This window comes from Netta rufina, assembly GCF_964035555.1.
Source record: "Netta rufina genome assembly, chromosome: 3".
Taxonomy (NCBI): domain Eukaryota; kingdom Metazoa; phylum Chordata; class Aves; order Anseriformes; family Anatidae; genus Netta; species Netta rufina.
The window spans coordinates 28910177-28928988 of record NC_140125.1 but is presented as its reverse complement, the minus strand read 5'-3'; the positions used below and the strand labels follow the sequence as shown (position 1 = coordinate 28928988).

Below are 18812 nucleotides of genomic sequence, written 5' to 3'. Positions count from 1 at the left end.
GAGCTTAAATCAGGACCACGTGCTCCACATCACAAAGACTAATCACAGAAAAATAGTGGTGGGCTCTATTTCTGTAAATTCCTTTAGGTCCAGGAATTTTATTTTTATTCCCTACCTAATTATCCAGCTTTAGCAGGAAGTATGGGTAATGGCTTATTGTGCTCTGCTCTTTCCTTCTACCTGTTTCTGCGATTTTTAGGTTTTCATCCCCCAGTGTGGAGGATGTGAGTTGAATTATCTCTGGTTTACGTGGGTACTGAAATTCTGAGGTTATATTCATAAATGGGGAAGATCTTGTTGCAGAGCTGGTTGTGTGAGAAATAAATAGCTGTGCCCCCTCTGCCTGAATTTCTGGATGTCTGGCAGTAGTTAATGGTGTTCGTCTTCTACTCAGTGGTGTCAGTTGAATGCATGTGAAATATGCCTGACAAAGCAGGACAGCCAGGGAGCTCGTGTGTGGCTCCTGAATTTGTCTGCCTTCTGCATGAATCATAACAGATGGCTTTGCCACCTTTCCAGCAGTACATCTGCACACCCTGAAGAGGTGATGGTGTATAGATATGTTAGCAATGTTGTAGCCCAAAATGAAACCGGAGGCTTTGTTGGTGTGAGAACAGGAGTTTTCTGTATTGCTTGTATTGATTCAAGTATGTCCCTGTCACCTGTTTCTAAAGTGTGTCCAAATCTCATCTCTGGTTTCTGTTAGATGATTTGTCATGGATTTGGCAAGCAGCCTTAAGCAAATATATATATATATATATATATATATATATATATATATATATATATATATATTTTTTTTTTTTTTTTTTTGGAGGGGGAGGGGCAGAGAATAGTCATAGAGAGGACCTTGCTAAAACCATGGTATCTAGATGAACTCTTTATGTCTTTATACAGGTATGCTACAAATTCACGAAGTAGCTTATTTTCTGAGGTCTGTTTCTATAAACTCAAATATGCCTGTCTTGCTTGCTTTCCTGTTCTGCTCTCTAATCCCATTGCATATTTTGCTTAAACTGTATGGTATAATGAATTCCCACTTTTTTTTTCATTTTAGATAAGCTTAAGGGTCCTTCTCTTAAGCCTTCTATCAAGGATGTAGATATGAAATTGTGCACTTGTTCTCATGTAGCCTTTTATGTCATATTGTAAAACAAGAATTTGATTGTGGGGAGAAAAAAAAAAAAAAAAAAAGAACGAACCCCCACACACAAACTTGTCCTGTATTTTAATGACAAAAGTTTTGCCAAGTGGCAATTAGTATTCCTCAGTTTTTGTGCTAATTAGGAGCTTCTCAGTGTCCTCCAAGAAATACATTTTCTGCTGAGTTAGCAAATATTCAGACAGGTGAGATAATTTGGTCTTCGATAGGTGCAATTTTTAGAGTGTTTTTCCGTATTGCTTTTCCCTTTCTCTTTTATGGTCTGACATTATTCATATTTTTATGCTGTTTAAATCACTGGTCTGATCTGCACTGAGCTTCTCTGCAATTTTGTGTTGGAAAAAAAAAAAAAAAGTATGGCAGCTGAATTAGTCACCCAAAGGAAAAGGTATTTATTGTTATGAAACTAAGGGAAGAGAGGAAACATAGTCTTGTTTTTCTTTAATGAGCTTCCATTCAAAATACAAGCATTAAAAATCCCATGGGGCTGTGGTTATTCTTGACCCATTGAAGACAGTCATGCTCCATGAATTGTGTTAGCTGGCTGCAAGGGTTCAGTTGATTCTTTTTCCTCTCCTCTCCTCTCCTCTCCTCTCCTCTCCTCTCCTCTCCTCTCCTCTCCTCTCCTCTCCTCTCCTCTCCTCTCCTCTCCTCTCCTCTCCTCTCCTCTCCTCTCCTCTCCTCTCCTCTCCTCTCCTCTCCTCTCCTCTCCTTTCCTCTTTAGAGGTTTACCATTGCTGAGGCAAAAAGGTGTTTCATGTTAACTCTGTGAAATGGCTTCTTGACCTTTGAAAGTTTAATAGTTTCACATCAAGATTACCTTAAAACCAATTCTTTCTCACTTGCTCTTCTTCTTCAAAAGGAACATAAGGATGAAGTCAGAATCTAGTAGTTCAGCTGAACTGAATTGAAAACCTAGGCCAGGTTTTGCCAACTCTCAGGAGAGTTGACTTTTTCTCCAATTTGTGTATACCATGAAGATAGAGCCTTTCATCGTATCAAGGTCTCATAGTGTCATAAAATGTTTTTCATCCAGTATTATTTGAGATTCCAATCCTCTTGATCCCATATTACACACCGTTTGGCTGGTAAGTCTTCTGTTTAACCAACACAAAGGAAAAAGTCTAGAAAACAGCCACATTCATTGGTGAGAGAGCAATTTTGAAAATGTCGCTGGTACTAGTGGTCTAAATCACTTATGACTATGTGAATTGTGTGTATGATCATTCACTAGGAAGCAAAGCAAATCTATGGAGTGATGGATTTTCCTTAGGATGATCTTACTTCAGGGATGATCTTATTTGGTCTGATCAACTAAAATGCACCCTGGCAAGTGGTGCAGACTGCATTCAGTTACTGAGCCAACTGACTGGTTTACAGATAGGGTGGCACAATTTTTTGCTGCTGCTAGGAGAACCATTACAAGTAATATGCTGAACCTCTTCAGCTGATCACCAGCTGATCACTCTCCCTTGTTGCTTCAGCAAGAAGTAAGTAAATGCTTGAACCAGCCGTAAGTGGCAGGATTAGTAAAATGTTTTAGACTATAATGTACAACATATTCTCTGACTGCTTTGTAATAAGAAAGGAAAAAAAAAATAAAAGACCAAACTTTCTAATCACTCATTTCTCAGCCTCACAATCAGTCTTGCATTTCCTTGCCACATATGGGAATGCTAGCTAATGTATAGCATACTATAATTGTGTCAAAGGGAATCTGTCTTTGCCACTTCACTTTCACGACTCATAACTCTCAATCAAATCAAGCAATGACATGAAGTGGAGTATTGGTATCTTTCTCCCTGTACATGGTAGTATGAGGTCATCACAGGTGACCAAAGGTGTCATCTGTCTCTTCAAAGAAGTGCCACCAAAGTTAGAGCTAGAGTAAAGGCCTTTGATAGACCTGGAAGAGAAATGGAACTTTTCATATTTAAATTTCTGGCTAGATATTAGTTAACTCATTCTGTGATCCTTCCTGAAATTTCTGAGAATAACTTTCTGAAAGAACTGAAGAAAATAATATTTAGATTTATTTTTACTTGTCTGCTTCTAATGAACTTGAAAGTGTGTAATGGAAAATTATTCAAATGTGAACAGCGGTGACACAGTGGGAATGGCTTATGGTCAAACATTGTGAAAAAAAAAAAGTTGGTTTGTTCATCTTCACCAACAGTTGGTGCTGTTCATCTTTTACTTGTGTTTATGTCTTCAACTACTATTAGCCAAAAAAAATAATCTCTGAGCCAGAAGGTCTCAAAGTTGGAATCTTTCCCCTTTTTGATGCTGCAAAATGATAAATGCAACTGTGGTTACAAGGTTAGAAATGATCCTGAAATTGCCTACAGAAGGGGAGCTCTGGCCCTTTCCTGTGTGTCTGTGAGCAGAAAAGTTTGGTAATTTTTTCTGTAGGCTTCCTCTTTTCTTCATCTGTCATAGGGAGCATCTTTCCTGCCATCACTAAGAAATATGTGCGCTCATTCCATTCCACGTGATACCTATATGATATATGAGTCCTTTACACTTTCCTTTCTGGTATTAAAACTGGATCTGCCGTCCTGATTCAAAAGACTAAATTTTCATATCCAAGTCAGTTCATCTGTTTGTCATGCATCATTCCATTTCCCAAACTGTATTTGAATGACAGCTCAGCTTTGAGACTCTGTCCAGCTTCACAGTTTCAATCATTGTAAAGATGGTTGAATGAACATTTCTCGTTCCAAATATTGAGTTGTTACTTTAAATCCCAATACTAGTTTTGCCTCTCATTCACTTGTCCAGTGGCACACTGCTGAATCTCCTTTTATTCTTTGAAGGGAGTCTGAGGAAACCAGTTCATGTGTGTTTTTAATTATATGTTTGTTCAGCCCTCTGTGGATGTCAGGAGCTGTGAACAGTAAACGCCAAGTGATTGCCAGGAAGAAAGCTGCTGACTGCAGTACATAGTAGACAAAACCCTTCTATGTAACTGCCACTGCCTTGCCATGCACATACCAACAATATCTGATTTTGATTATAGTTTCTCCTGTGATTATAGTACTGTCTCAGGTTCTCCTAGAGACAAAGTCTTGGTCAAGTGAAAACATAAGCAATGGTGTCATCAAGGACAAAGTCAGTCTCCTCCAGATTCCAGTCTATTGACTCTTCTTTCTTCCTCATTTGAAGAGAACTGAAAAGCTAACAATCCTCCTTTAAATGAGCATAACTTGCTGTATTATGTTGGTCTAGACAAAGGAAATCAAATTAATTAGCAGAAAGACTGTAAATGTGCTGTGTAGGAGGACCTGTCATTAAAGTACCTCATCCAGGCTCCTGTGGCTTGGTTTGCATTCCGAATGATAACTCTGGTCTTCCTTTCGGCAGAAGAAGAGAAATAGAATAATACTAGGCTTCAATTAGAACCATAATTTAGTCATGGACAAGGAGAGGGGGAGGTGAGTAGGAAGACAGTTGCTCTGCTAAGCCTAGGTCATAAAATATAAAATCCCAGTTTATGCATGGCAACAGATCCTTCTATGATTGAATTACAGCCTTCACTTTCAATAATGGGCCAAGTCTGTAAACCAGAATACAGACAGAACAAATATTTACATTCTTAGGGCAATGTCGGAGGAAGAATCACTGAGCAGAGCATGAATCAAAGCCACAAGAACATAGATGTGGGACAGCCACGTGTTGCCATCAGTGTGAAGTGGGAAGGACAGAGTAAGTTTCCAGAATTTGGATGTAAACTTTTCTGCAGTATTTCACTGGAGGTTCAGCTTCTGGTTAAGCAACTCACACTGCCAATAATTATGAATAAACTGCAGTTTGTCTTTATATTCTGCGCACTATACATTTTCCAGTGTATCCAGAAAGTGGTATTGAAATACCTAGGTATTTAGCAATGTTTATATTAATAATGAATACTTACAATTTTATTCGTATTTCTGACTTTAGCACCTCATAACTTTTGTACTTTTGGCAGTTGATTATCTGCTGATGTGATTTATTTTGGTTCAGCTGACAGCTATGACAGTAGTAAACATTACTTTCAATTTGTAAATATTGATAGACTTGTAGTGAAATAAATTAAAATTCCTTTATTTAACTTAACAAAATAACTGGAAAACAAGGGTCATAATGGTTCCATATTGAGGAGTTTGCATCAGGACATCAGTTGACACGTACTGCCATAGCCAAGAAGCCATATAACTCTGAAGTTTTTGAACTCAAAATTTCATTTTAATTTATAACGTGCATACACAAACGTGCATACACAAACAACCATCAGGATATGTGGTTTCTGTCCTTCTAAGCCCTCACAAATTTCAATTTCACTTCAGTCTTGTACCTGAATTTTCTCGTATGTGATCTTGAGCGAACAGGTTCTCTCTCAGAGAAAACACCAACAACTGAGTTAAACATTTGAAACAAAAGTAGTTAAACAGAGTTTCTGATGGACCATTAGTTAACCCACAAAATATAAGTGTAAAAGTAAGCCAGGCAGAGGCCTTAGGGAAACAAGAAAATATCTTGTAACTCCCCAAGTAAATTTGTTAACAAAAGGGGATCCAAGATATCACAGGATCAGCTCAGTGGTAATACCATGCATGGTCAACAGCAGTGAAGCATTCTCGCCTGGCTTCCATCTATGTGTGATGCAAATAAGGCTTTCTTAACCATTGGGCCAGCTTATACACTGAGCAAGAGAATGTAGTAAAAACTTGGAGGTGACCCATTCTTGTTTCAAGGGGTCTTGTGTTACACATGAACGTTAGAACTCATGATTTCTGATTTTCTATGGATGTGTTTGGTTTGCCAGTCCACTACAGTAACTCTAAACAGCGTCTTTACTACTCACGCCACTTAAGGTACCAAACAATGATATCCTTGACTTGTTTGACCTTCCTCTTGCCTGAAATAACTTTTGTGCCTTCCTGTACACCCAGGAACAAACACAGTGCACTGCAATGGATGTTTCAAAACTATCTTATTGTCAAAGTTGTTTGAAATTGGACCAGTGGATTAAAAAATGTAATTGTGAGGAATTGTCAGATGTATAATTCACGTTGCTCATTAAGAAAAGACTAAAAAATGGGGGATTCTCTAAATTCAGCATAATTGAGGAGAAAAATGCTGCTCTGTGAAGCTAATCGTTCTGGTAAGGCACTTAGTTACATGTTTGCCTGGCTGGGGTTAACGTTAGCTTGATAGTTGTTTAGTTTGTTCATTACCTTCTTTAGTTTGTTCATTGTCTTCTGCACTCTGTTCCCAGAACTGTTGTAAGGTTTAGTCAGCAAAACTGATGTTTTGTCAGGCAAATTTAATCAGAGATAAATGTAAATGAAAAACTCTTTAAGCAACAAATCAACGCTATTTTTTTATAAGAACTTTATGAAAATTGAGCTTCAGTGTTTCTTGCAAATAGCATATTGGAAAATTGTGGGATACACAGATGAAATTTTATGTGTGGGCAGGAATTTGTATACTACCTAATAAAAAGGGTAGCCCATGGTATATTGAGATACAAGCAATTCTTGAGCCATCCATGTGTTTCAGCTCTATCAACAGGATATTGTCTCACTAAAAAACTTAATATAAATATTAGACCATAAATAATATTTTGTATTTTTCAAACATGAACACAACTATGTCAAAGTAATAACATAGCAACTGCAGATAATTTCTAGAATAGACATAGAGCTTGACATAATGCAAATCATAGAATCATAGAATCATAGAATATCCTGAGTTGGAAGGGACCCTTAAGGATCATCAAGTCCAACTCTTGACACCGCACAGGTCTACCCACAAGTTCAGACCATGTGCCTAAGTGCACAGTCCAATCTCTTCTTAAATTCAGACAGGCTCGGTGCAGTGACCACTTCCCTGGGGAGCCTGTTCCAGTGTGCAACCACCCTCTCTGTGAAGAACCCCCTCCTGACGTCAAGCCTAAATTTCCCCTGCCTCAGCTTAACCCCGTTCCCACGGGTCCTGTCACTGGTGTTAATGGAGAAAAGGTCTCCTGCCTCTCGACACCCCCTTACGAGGAAGTTGTAGACTGTGATGAGGTCTCCCCTCAGCCTCCTCTTCTCCAGGCTGAACAGGCCCAGTGACCTCAGCCGTTCTTCGTACGTCTTCCCCTCCAGGCCTTTCACCATCTTCGTAGCCCTCCTCTGGACACTCTCCAACAGTTTCATGTCCTTTTTATACTGTGGTGCCCAGAACTGCACACAGTACTCGAGGTGAGGCTGCACCAGCGCAGAGTAGAGCGGGACAATCACCTCCCTTGACCTACTAGCGATGCCGTGCTTGATGCACCCCAGGACACGGTTGGCCCTCCTGGCTGCCAGGGCACACTGCTGGCTCATATTCAATTTGCTGTCTACCACGACCCCCAGATCCCTCTCTTCTAGGCTGCTCTGCAGCATCTTATCGCCCAGTCTGTACATAAAGCCAGGGTTTCCCCGTCCCAGGTGCAGGACCCGGCACAAATAACTGGATCTACCAGAAAACATGGAAAAAAATAGATGATAATTCTCCGTTGATTAGTGTTTTGAATATACAAGATTACATGATTATTGATTTTTAGAAGGAATTACTTTTCCCTGTCCCTAAGGAGAAGCAAGTAGAAACTTATGAGCACTTTTATGGTGTTTTAAGGTAGAGGCCTCAGTATTCTGCTAGAGCAGATCTCTATGCTCTCAAATGCCCTCTTCTGAGAAAGGTACAAATACAGTAATACATGTATATTGAAGACTAATGGTTTTCTGCCTTGCTGTGAGGGAGAAATGAGCTTTGTGATCTGGAAATAGGCCATTATTTGAAGCTATAAAGCAATAAAACTCCTAACACAAACTCTGTTCTACCAAACTTCAGGAAAACCGCATAGGACATTTTCACATAGAACCGCTTTCATATAGAAAAGTATTAAGTCTTTAAAGAAATGCTTGCCTAAGGGTAATAAATCTGGTTTGATCAGCAAAAAGAATAGTATTAGTGCTATACAGTGTGATTAAAAGACCTTGCAAACTGTCCACTCCCAGTTAATTTCTGACCTCCAGTAACTCACTTCCCCTCTGTGCTCTATTCTGGTCCCACCATATGTTGTTCACCAAGTTAGTCTACAAACATTCTGAGGTTATGCCTCTTAGTCAGGCTCTGGTCTTGGATGAGATTTCTATGTTCTGTTGTAATGCAAACAACAAAAATATAATGGAGACTACTCATTGCAAAATAGTCTTTTGTAGTATCGATTCTCCAGCGAGGAAGGAATGAAATGAACTATTGTATTTAAATGCTGAACTTTCCCCATTCTTGTGTTGACTATCTTCTTTTCCAGCAGGCTGAGGGATAGTCACAAATGAAGACATTTGCTCAAGCCACCGCTTCTCTTCCGGTTTAGTTTTTAGTTTCCCAAGGGCAGAATTCTGCTGTTTTCTCCTGAATGAAACACTGCCAAATGGGAGTGTACCAGCTGTCTTTTGCACAGAAGAATAAAGTTTAATGTAGGCTGTTATTGCTTGCTGGACAAAATGTTCATGTCCAAACAGAAATGACTTGCCTATCTGGGGCTCTTATGCTGAAAAGCGGGAGAACACTGAAAAGGAAAACAAACATCTTTTTAACCTGGTTCACTCTTGAAAAAAAATACACATTTTTAGATTCAGAGGAGAACTAGCTTCCAGACCATTCCAAAAACCTATTCTCCTTGTATCCAAGGAGTTTTCTTTTATTTATTCCTCCCACCCCCTGACTGTAGCATTCTCCAAAACCAGGTTGGGAGAAAGAAAATCAACCTCATGGGCAGCAAGCAGAAATCTGGTTTTATTTTGTGGGTTTTTCCCTCCCCCCATTCTCCCTTTTTTCCCAACTGTTGCATGTGCTGCCAGTACTGATGACTACCCAGACACTTCTGAGTAGGACATCTCACTCTGCTTGGGACAATTCACATGTGCTCACCAGGCAGACATTTGTCTGTGGTTGGCTCTAAAACCACAAGTTCCTGAAACTGAAATTGCAACAAAATTTAGGAGTTTTAATCATAACAGTATTCCCCAAAGTCTTTGTCCAATTACCTGTTAGTATTCAGTCTGAGCTCTGTGTATTCAGGTCCCTCTAAAAATGGCATTGCTGCATTACCTGAGTACTATAGGATGATTTAACACATTTCTTGCCACTTTTCTTCCTCATCTGTATTTTGCTTTTGCCTGTGTAGAACTGATAAATGCTGATGCAGTTGTGGGATCAAATCTTAGTTGCTGATAAATAGAGGACATTTTGAAGTTGATAGCATCTTGCTTCTCTATATTACTTGGGTAAAATTCAACCTTAAAAATAAAACAAAACTGGAACCTAGTTCCCTTCAATATTTTCTTCTAGTTGGACAATTGCCTTAGGAATTGCATATATTATATAAATGGTGGGGTTTTTTTTGTTCGTTTGTTTGTTTTTTTGGTATGCACTGGTATTTATCATGGATAGAAAAATAGTAAATGTATCTCAAATTAAAATACCAGGGCTGGTTTCACCAATATTTCTATTTTTTTCTTTGTCACTTTAGTCTTCTGGAATTCTAGGTCACATCTTAGATGTAAAAACCTGATATCTCGGCTATTGAAATTTCCAGTGACAGTCCTCACAAGCTCCTAGCTTGGAAAATTAGAAAATTTTTCTGAATTCCTCCAATATTCATACTATTAAAAACAAAAATAAAAAAGTGAAGCCCAGGTTTAGAAGCTATGCAAGATAAGAAAGATTCAGTCTGTGGAGAGACGAACACCATAGATCAGTAATACAATATTTAAATCAATATACTTCCTGGCAGGATGTCAGTGCAAAGAAGAGCATAGGAGTAATGTGATCTCTTAACTCTGATGAAATGAGCAGCTGCATTCAAACCTGTTTCAAATGTGCTTGTCTGAAGTTCCTGAAAGAAGGAAACCATGGTTATAAACATGGATTTCTGGTGGCAGAAAGGTAGATAAGAAAGATAGGGGACAAACTGGGAAGGAAAAGATACAATTCTAGCCAGTTTGCTTTAGTGCCAAAGGTGAACTTACCTTAAATTTTCTTCATAATTGCTCCTATCCTAAAAATAACATATCTGACATATTAAACATGGCTGAACATAACAGGAACAATTTTTGTTTGAGTCCTTGATTCCTCTTATATTTTTGTTCATGCACCAGAAATTCTTCTACGCTCCCAGCCTCTTTGTGGAAAATTCAAGATAAAACTCCCTGTTGTAGAGAATTTATAGTGAGAGCTGAAATTAGTGTGAAGTAACCTCATCTGTGTTCTTTTAACTAGCTTTACCTTAGCAAAGACTGGCCCCATCAATATATTTGTTCTATGTACTTTTATCTATGTATATTCTCTATTTTTCATGACTTTAAATTCAACACCTTCAGGAACTGTCTTGACAAGGAGAATGTCTAAGTTATAACATCATGGGGGAAATGCCAACCTCTTCTGAGGGATGCAGCCATACATCTTTGAAACCCTTCCATACCCTTTCAGAAACAGAACAAGAGTCTGGCCAAAACAGTAAGGTTCCCGAGACATCCAGCTTGTGGGCAGACCTCTTCTGTTTCATTCACAGTTTTTTGTCATTGCCTGTAGGTTTGCATGGGCCTCACTGAAGGAGAGGTGTTGGTGGGAGGAAGACAGAAGGATGGAGAGGAAAAAGATTCTCCATCCAAGCCAGGTAGTGAGCATGCAAGAAGTTCATGATATCTGGAAAAAAAAAAAAAAAAGTTTTATTTTTCTACACGTACTGCTAGGGTTGTGACGCAATAAAACTGCATTCTCCCAGATCACTGTAAAAGGTTCTTAGAGGGCAAGAATGGAAAAACTTCTGCCTGTAATGGCATTAATTATTGTTTTTTAAACAGTCATCCCCTTTGGTATTGCGTGCCGTGGTGTTTAAAGTGATGCTTTAAAAGTATTCCTAGTACATGGTAGATCTTTATTGCTAAAATGAAGTTTGTTTGTTTGTTTGTTTGTTTGTTTTTATCTGAGTATCTGAATAACACATTATAGCTGCAGTACTGTTTTTTTTTGTTTGTTTGTTTGTTTGTTTGTTTTTCCCTGCCTCCTACATGTTCTTTTGTTGTGGTTGGCCTCAGTCTTACCAATTTAATCACGAGAATCATGATTAAATGGTGGAATCATTCATTAAGTGGTCCATGCTTCTGCAAAAAGAACGATATAATACAGTGTTCCATTATTGCTGTTGTTTTTAGAGACACAGGATCAACAGTTTCCAAAGGATACTCAAAAAGAAAGCTAGCACCAAATGCCTCCCTTGCACAAAAATGCTTGATTGGTGTAGTTTTTATTTGAGCAATTTACCATTAGAATCATGCTTGACCATTAATAAATTAAATAAATAGCATTTTTGGCTTCCTGATAGAGAATCTGATATTTCCTGGCTTCCCACATATATTGTTAAAGCCAAGTCACAGTTCTTTGAAAAGTTACTGCCTGGCTTGTCTTCAAGGAACACTTCTTGTGTCCCATCTTAAATGCTGAATACTGACCATGCACACCATGTTCTTATGTTAATATACATATGGCTGTTTTGTATTTATTTATTTTTTTTGACTAGGTCTAATAAGAAAGTAAGTGGGAAGTCAAAAAAGTTTTGGTAACAGTTTCCCAGAATTAACTGACTAGCCAGTGCCAAAGAAAAGATCTTGTATTTCTGAAGTTTGCAGGATGGAAAAGAATGATGCAGGGGATCAAACATGACTGGGTATATATCATGCCACAGAACTGTACCTGATTTAATCCAGGCTATATTGCCTGCCTTTTGCTGCTAGTTGAAGAGAAATAACCATTTTCCAAGGGAAACTCTTCTGCTATGAATGAAGTTCAAAGTTTTCAAAAAATGAAGCATATCTGATTTTTTTTGGTTTTTTTTTGTTTTTGTATTTCTGTCGTTCTTCCCATTATCTCATACAGTGCTTTTGATGACTGTAGAATAAGTTTATAGCACTAAATCTTCTTCCACATATGTATTTACAGTTTTACCAGAGAGCACAATGCTTCCAGGCATGCTGATAAAGGCAAAAGTATGTGTTACATTCTGAAACAAGCAAATAGGTCTTAGAGTTGCAGTTTTCCTGAGCAGTTAATGTTAAGATACCACAGCAATCTTCTAGTTACGTCCCTCTCTCTTCCTCTCCACCTGAAGATCAATCCTGAAGCAGGCTGTTCTAAGAAATCGGAATTCAGAAATAGTCAGAAACTGCATCCTGAGCTCAGAAAGTGAAGTCATGTGCTTGAAAACTAGAGGAAGCACCAGAGCAGTCACTTGGTACAGATGGGCACTGTCATTACCTACTTTCCTGTCTTTTGGATGGTAGCTCCCAGTTGTGTTGGTAGACTTCTCCAAAATGATGCACTTGAATTCTGAGGTCAAAGCCATTGCTCCAGCTCCCAGAGAAGTGCCCTAACCACAAAACTATAGGCTATTTTTGGGGTTACACTACTGCCTGTCCTGCTCCAGAGCTGGATTGCTTTCAAGAATGCATGAGTTATAGGGCCAGAAGGTCGGTATGCATGAGAGAGCCTGACTTGGTAGATATTTTATGTTACACAGTAATTGGATACAAACAAGAAATAAAGCTAAGGGCAGACACAGCAATCCTGGGTCTTCCCCTCCTATCTGAGTGACCTGACCTCTCTGGATTACAGAGCTGGATCTTGGCGTTCCTGTTTCCTTGGCCAGTCTTTTTACGCTCCTGGGTACGTGATAGCACAGCTCCAGCATGACATGTTTCATGAGCTTATGAACACATACTTGAAGCTGATTTCTGTATCTAAAATAGGTAAAAACTTAACCTGTGAAAAGCAAAGGCAGCCAGGCCCTGTTTTGTGTCTAGTGTAAGGTTATTTTCTGCATCAGTTCACACATTCAAAATATGGGTTCGGTTGGGGAGTTGCAGCAGCTGGCACAAACTCCTAAAGAAGATGAAAACTGTCACATAGGAGCTTCCATCGTCCCTGACATGGGGAGCCCCTCAGTGCAGTGGGATTCATAGACTCATGCTGTCATTTGCACAAGTATTAGCAGTTTTCAACACTTGAGACCACATGCCAGGTAGTTCTTTGATATTGTAACAGGACAGAACTGCTCTGTTCTTGCCAGAAGCTGGAGACTTCTCACTTATATTTTGTTTCTTCTCATTCTGCTCTGTGTGCAGACAGGCAGCATTCACCATGTTGGTTTGCATTGTAGTTTACCACAATGATCTGTTTTTATGAGAACAGCGAAGTTTCTCTTCTCTTTGCATGTAATTACCTAAAACACTTGTAGTCCACAGCATATTGCTGGCATCAGGTGACCTTGTTTGCACCCTTACTGGCTTGAATAGGGGGCTTGTGTGCCAGGGTTTAGGAAGGCGTGACTTACCAGCTAGTCAGGGGCAACTCTGATTAGAAATTCCATGTTCTGACATGATACACATTTGACCTGTTAGAGTAAAATAGACTAATACACTCCCTTTACATATCTGAGGGTTCAGGCTTGAGTGGGATCAGTGACAGAAATAGGTGTTGCATTCCTACCTGTCTGTAGAAGTACTTGCTAACATGCACTGCAGTGTTTGATTTATAACCATACAATAGTGGCTTTGATTAATAATGCTTTATGAGTTGTAAACATAGCCTTACTGAATAAATCTTACTTATTCTGTTGGATGGCTTTCCATGCCCAAATAAAACTGTTTCAGAAATTACAAAGCTATTATAACGTTTCTCTACATTATAGACTTTTTTAGCTTTCTGTCAGCTTTACAAAATTCCTGTATAGGAATCCTTGACATGAAAGGGAAGTTGTTTTAACTTCCATTTTGTGATGATAAAGGGTGGTTGTAGTAAGACAGGGTTTCACAAAGAAAGGGGTTGTGGAAAGTGTCTCTCCTTTTGATGTGTCTCTAGACCTATACTTTTCCCCATCAGAATAAGAGAAGTGAAACTGGAGAGGTGATATCCCTGCTGAAAAGGGCCAAACTCCCTCCCTGAAGGACAGTAGAGTTAGTATAATTACTTCTTTGTGTTCTTGCATTTAAAAAGAAAAATAGAAGAGTATGTCAGAGCAGTGCTGGCATAAGACATCTTGTGGAGAGCTCTCTTCTGCCTCTTTCTTGAAGATGTAGTCTCGTAATTCCTGTTTGTTTGTTTTTTTCCCCTCCCCTTTCTACATAAAACATAAAGCAATGGGCATCAGTTTTTTTATCTACTACTGTAAAGCAGCCATCAGTACAGAATAACATGAGAACAATTTGAGAGGAAGCGTGGAACACTATATTCAACTGAAACTAATTACCTGATTAGATTTTGGCCTGGCTGTGGGGGTTGACATCCAATGGTCTTGGCGACAATACCTGTGAACAAAGCCAAGTCTGGTCTTGATTCATTTAAAGAATCTGAACAAACCTTCTGGACCTTGTGTGCTGAATTCTAAGCAGTGCAAAAATAGGCCACTTATTTAAAGTGCCCATGACTACCACGGATGTCAGGAGGCACCTTGCATACTTATAGATGAATGAGATTTTGGGGGTTTTAGAAACACTTGTCTCTATTGAAAGGTGATTCTGTTTCAAGCATGCAATCTGGCAAAATTTTAGGTCTGCATCAGAGCATTCTCCACTCTCAGCAGTAGGATTAGCACTTTCATTTCCTTTAGCACTTCCAACTTCTCCCCTTAAATTTTAGTCAAAAACTGATATTGAGATCTTGTAAACTTAGAAGGTTACCTAAAAGATGTCTTACCTACTCTGCTATAGTAGTTCCTTATCTTTATCTCTCTAGAGGTTAAATACATGTTAAGTCTGCTTTGAAGGGTGAGAAGTGTTTATTATTGCTGTGTCAGTCTTCTCTTAGGTCTTCATCATTATTGTGGTTTAATCCAGCCGGCAGCTAAATACCGCACAGCCAGGACAACTGTAAACACATTTTTGATATGTTGGTGTCTTTCTTTGTTAGGAAAATAGCATGTTTTTATGTTAGGACTACCTATATAACATCTCAAGTGTCTACTGTGTTAGACATATCTATGTTTATTGGAGTGTCTTGGCATCACACTGAAGGAAAAAAAAAAAAAAAAAAAAGCATTACTTGGAAGGATTTGAAGCTTTACTGGGAAGAGACGGATGACTATTTCATCTATACACTATTACAAAAATACAGTCCATTAAGAGCAAAGGTCTTTTAGAAAGACTTGAAATGTCCTTACCTCTGAACTGGAAGCTTCTGAGCTGCACTCATTTTGGCCCCCTAGAAATACTCTTCTCTCCCTTCCCTGAGAGAACAAAATTAAATAAACTGTAGAAATGAGCTGTGACAGTTCATTGGTGAGCATTGGAAATGCTCATTGGTGAGCATGAGGAAATTTAGTACTTCTACTCTGATATCATGGAAGCACATTTAAAAACACTACTAAACTGAATTGGACAAGTTGTTGATGAAAATCCAGGAGCTGCTAAGAGATGCTCTGCAGAACAAGAAATTCTAATAGACAACCATAGGAAAAGTATTTTTGCCAACTGGCTTATTATTTTAAGTTAACAACTGGCTTATTCTCTAACCTATTCCTTAACATCTAAAGTAAATATTGAATTCTCCCCTGTTTACAAACCTTCTTAAGCTATTTGCCTAGGAGGCCTTGCAGTAATGAAGTCCTCAAAGTTGTGTTTAAGCATTTCCTCCTGTTGCAATAGCAAATCCATCAAGTTTTCGGACTCCCACAAAGACAGCAAATGAAGGCTGTAAGAGCCTTAAGCCCCAAAACATTTCAGAAGCAATTTGAAATAACAAAAATAAGCTTTTGGACACCTCTCCCTCCTTCGGCATGGAACTTGTCTAGATAGGGACTCCAGGGCTGAACAGGCAGACAGGAGTTCACCTCATGTAACCTGGTATTCCTTTCTCCTCTCCACAGCCATCCACAAATGAGCTGTCACAGTATTGGCAGGAGTCTCCTGAGCCTTCACTAGCCAGAAATTTGCCCAGCTGTTTGGCCCAGGATTTCACAGAAAAAGAGGAAACCTTTCTAGCTGAAGCTTCTGTAAAGTCACTGGTTCAGTGATGAAAGCAGAAGCTTCCCTATGAGGGAAAGAGAGTAGCTGGAAGCTGTGATTTTTCAACAGGGCCTGGCCTCTTCATGATAGATATTCACCCTAGAATATACCCCTAATCTCTTAGGAAAAGTGGTGAGATTGCAAAGGCAGTAAGGTCTCATTTTTTTCTAACAGTATGTGTAAAGTTAAAACTCCATTACAATCTTGTGGTTTGAAACTGTGTCTCTTCTAACAGCTACTTGCATTGCCATTGCAGGATGACTTGGAAATTTGCCTTGTCGGTCCTCCTGATGGCAGCGCTGGTTAGACTAACAGACACCAGGAAAAACCGCCCTGCAGGAGCCATCCCATCCCCGTACAAAGACAGCAGCAGCAACAATTCAGAGAGGAGGCAGCAGCTGAACAAGGAGGTGCTGGCCTCCAGCCAGGAGGCCCTTGTGGTCACCGAAAGGAAGTACCTCAAGAGCGACTGGTGCAAAACACAGCCCCTGAGGCAGACTGTCAGCGAGGAGGGCTGCATAAGCCGCACCATCATCAACCGCTTCTGCTATGGGCAGTGCAACTCCTTCTACATACCACGGCACGTGAAAAAGGAGGAGGAGTCCTTTCAGTCCTGTGCTTTCTGCAAGCCACATAAGGTCACCTCTTCGACAGTGCAGCTGGAGTGCCCTGAGCTGGACCCACCATTCCGACTCAAGAAAATTCAGAAGGTGAAGCAGTGCCGCTGCATGTCTGTGAATTTGAACAACTCGGGCAAACTGTGAGAGCAGACGTGTAGCTACTAATTGGTGTTGTCTCCACCAGACTTACTGCTGCCTCTCCTCTCCTGTTGGGCAGACTGTCTCTTCTTGTTTTTTTGTTTTTTTGTTTGTTTGTTTGTTTGATTTCTTTCAGAAGGCATCTCTCCAACAAGGAAAGGCTCCTTGTCACTTGCCTACTGGAATAAAGCTTTTTAACGGGCTGTGTTATGCACTTCACCATAAAGTTTCAGCGTATGTCCAGTATCATCTGGCGGTTGAATCTTCCGGAGTGGAGCAGGCTCCCAGAAGCTGGGATTGATCATCTAAGTGACCAGTTGGCTGAATCCAGCATTAATGTTTCCACTGTGTGGAGTAAAGCCCCCTGCCCTACACTCCAGTCCCTTCCATAAGAAGAGAACGCCTTCCTGATGCGTTGGTTCAGAGCTTGCTGCACTCACTCTGACGTGCTGTGGTGCAGCCTGGAACCGGATGATGCAGACAAGAAGAGTAGCAAGGGGTAACACGCAGAAAGGAAGTGAGACCCTCTGATGAGGCTCAGCTTCTTAAGACAGCTTTAATTGTGCAATGACAAACTGTTCGGGGCTTGTAGTCTGAACTGCAGATGAGAACTGAAAGGGAGAGGGTGAAGCGTCAGGTCAGCCACCATGATCACATCAGCAGATTGAAGATGGATTCTTATGCTGCTGTGGCTGGAATACACTGAACACGTGGTCTCTGCAGCAGTGTTTGTTTTGTAACCTAGCTATAGTAAACAGCTGTTTAAAGTATTATAGACCTAGCCATGTATATTTTTCTTGTGGCAGAACATGCCAGAGATTAAAATGTGTTGAGTAAGAGACTTGGTTGCTAGGTCAGCTGCCTGGCTTAAAATGAACGTTTTAACTAGGCTTTTAGTAGGTTTTGTGTGTTATATATGTGTGTGTTTCTTAATTCAAAAGGACAACATCCATTTATTATCTTATATTTATGCCTGCTCAGACTGGGGAAGGTGGATGGGTAGTGGAAGAGGAGCTGAGAACCCTAACAGTGTTTCACTTAAGGTATAAAAGCACTGTTGCACAAAGAACAAAATTCGGTCATTGCTGGTCCGAATACAAAAGCTGCCTTATGCATTAGTGTCATCAGGTGTTGGGAGTGGCATCTCTGACTGGAAACCATGCTAACATGTTAGAGTTGAAGGACAGACCCATCAGTCAGTGCTGTGGGAATGGGTCACAGCTGTATGAACACGGGGAGAGTCAGCAGTAATCACTACAGCTCTGGTGGTCCACTGTGCGTTTTTGTTCTACATAATCAAGTGTTGGTGAACACTTGCAGTTCGTTTTGATCATACTATGTTGTTATTCAGTTGCTGGAGTTTAGCATGTCCTGTATATCCTGTTTGTTCCAGTTCTGATCTGTATTAGTACCAGCTGCATTAAAATCCTAAGATGTCTAAAAACAAACCAGCCCCTTTCCCCAAACCAAAGCCTATGCATGCTCAATCGTCTGAAGCTTACAAATTAAAAATGACAAGTTGACTCCCTGATGCATGAATTAGGATTCAGCATCTGCATCTACTGAAACCAGCTTGCTGTGGGAACTCTTTCCTGCCAGCCTCTTTACATGTAGCCACTTCAAGGGGTTAACGTATTTAGGCCTCTGGCCAGCCAAAGAGTTCAGTGCCACATTATGCGAGACAGGCTGCTCTAAGAGGCTTTTGGGACTGAGTTCCACAAGAGCTCACCAAGCGGTTTATGGAGATTGGCACGGGCAGGATGAGGTTAGTCAGGTATGTAGCCCTATTAGGTGAACAGCCATAGGTTTTCTGCTGATCAT

At 39.9% G+C, this 18812-nt stretch overlaps 1 protein-coding gene across 1 annotated transcript in view; it reads left to right on the top strand.

Annotated features, from left to right (window-relative positions):
• GREM2 (gremlin 2, DAN family BMP antagonist) overlaps window positions 1-18475 on the top strand; it is a 40301-nt gene extending 21826 nt beyond the window's left edge. Inside the window, exon 2 of the mRNA XM_084285242.1 lies at window positions 16490-18475. Coding sequence (XP_084141368.1) covers window positions 16491-16997 — 507 coding nt within the window. The 5' untranslated portion in view covers window position 16490 and the 3' untranslated portion in view covers window positions 16998-18475. The remainder of the gene's footprint in view (window positions 1-16489) is intronic.
• Window positions 18476-18812: the final 337 nt, after the last annotated feature.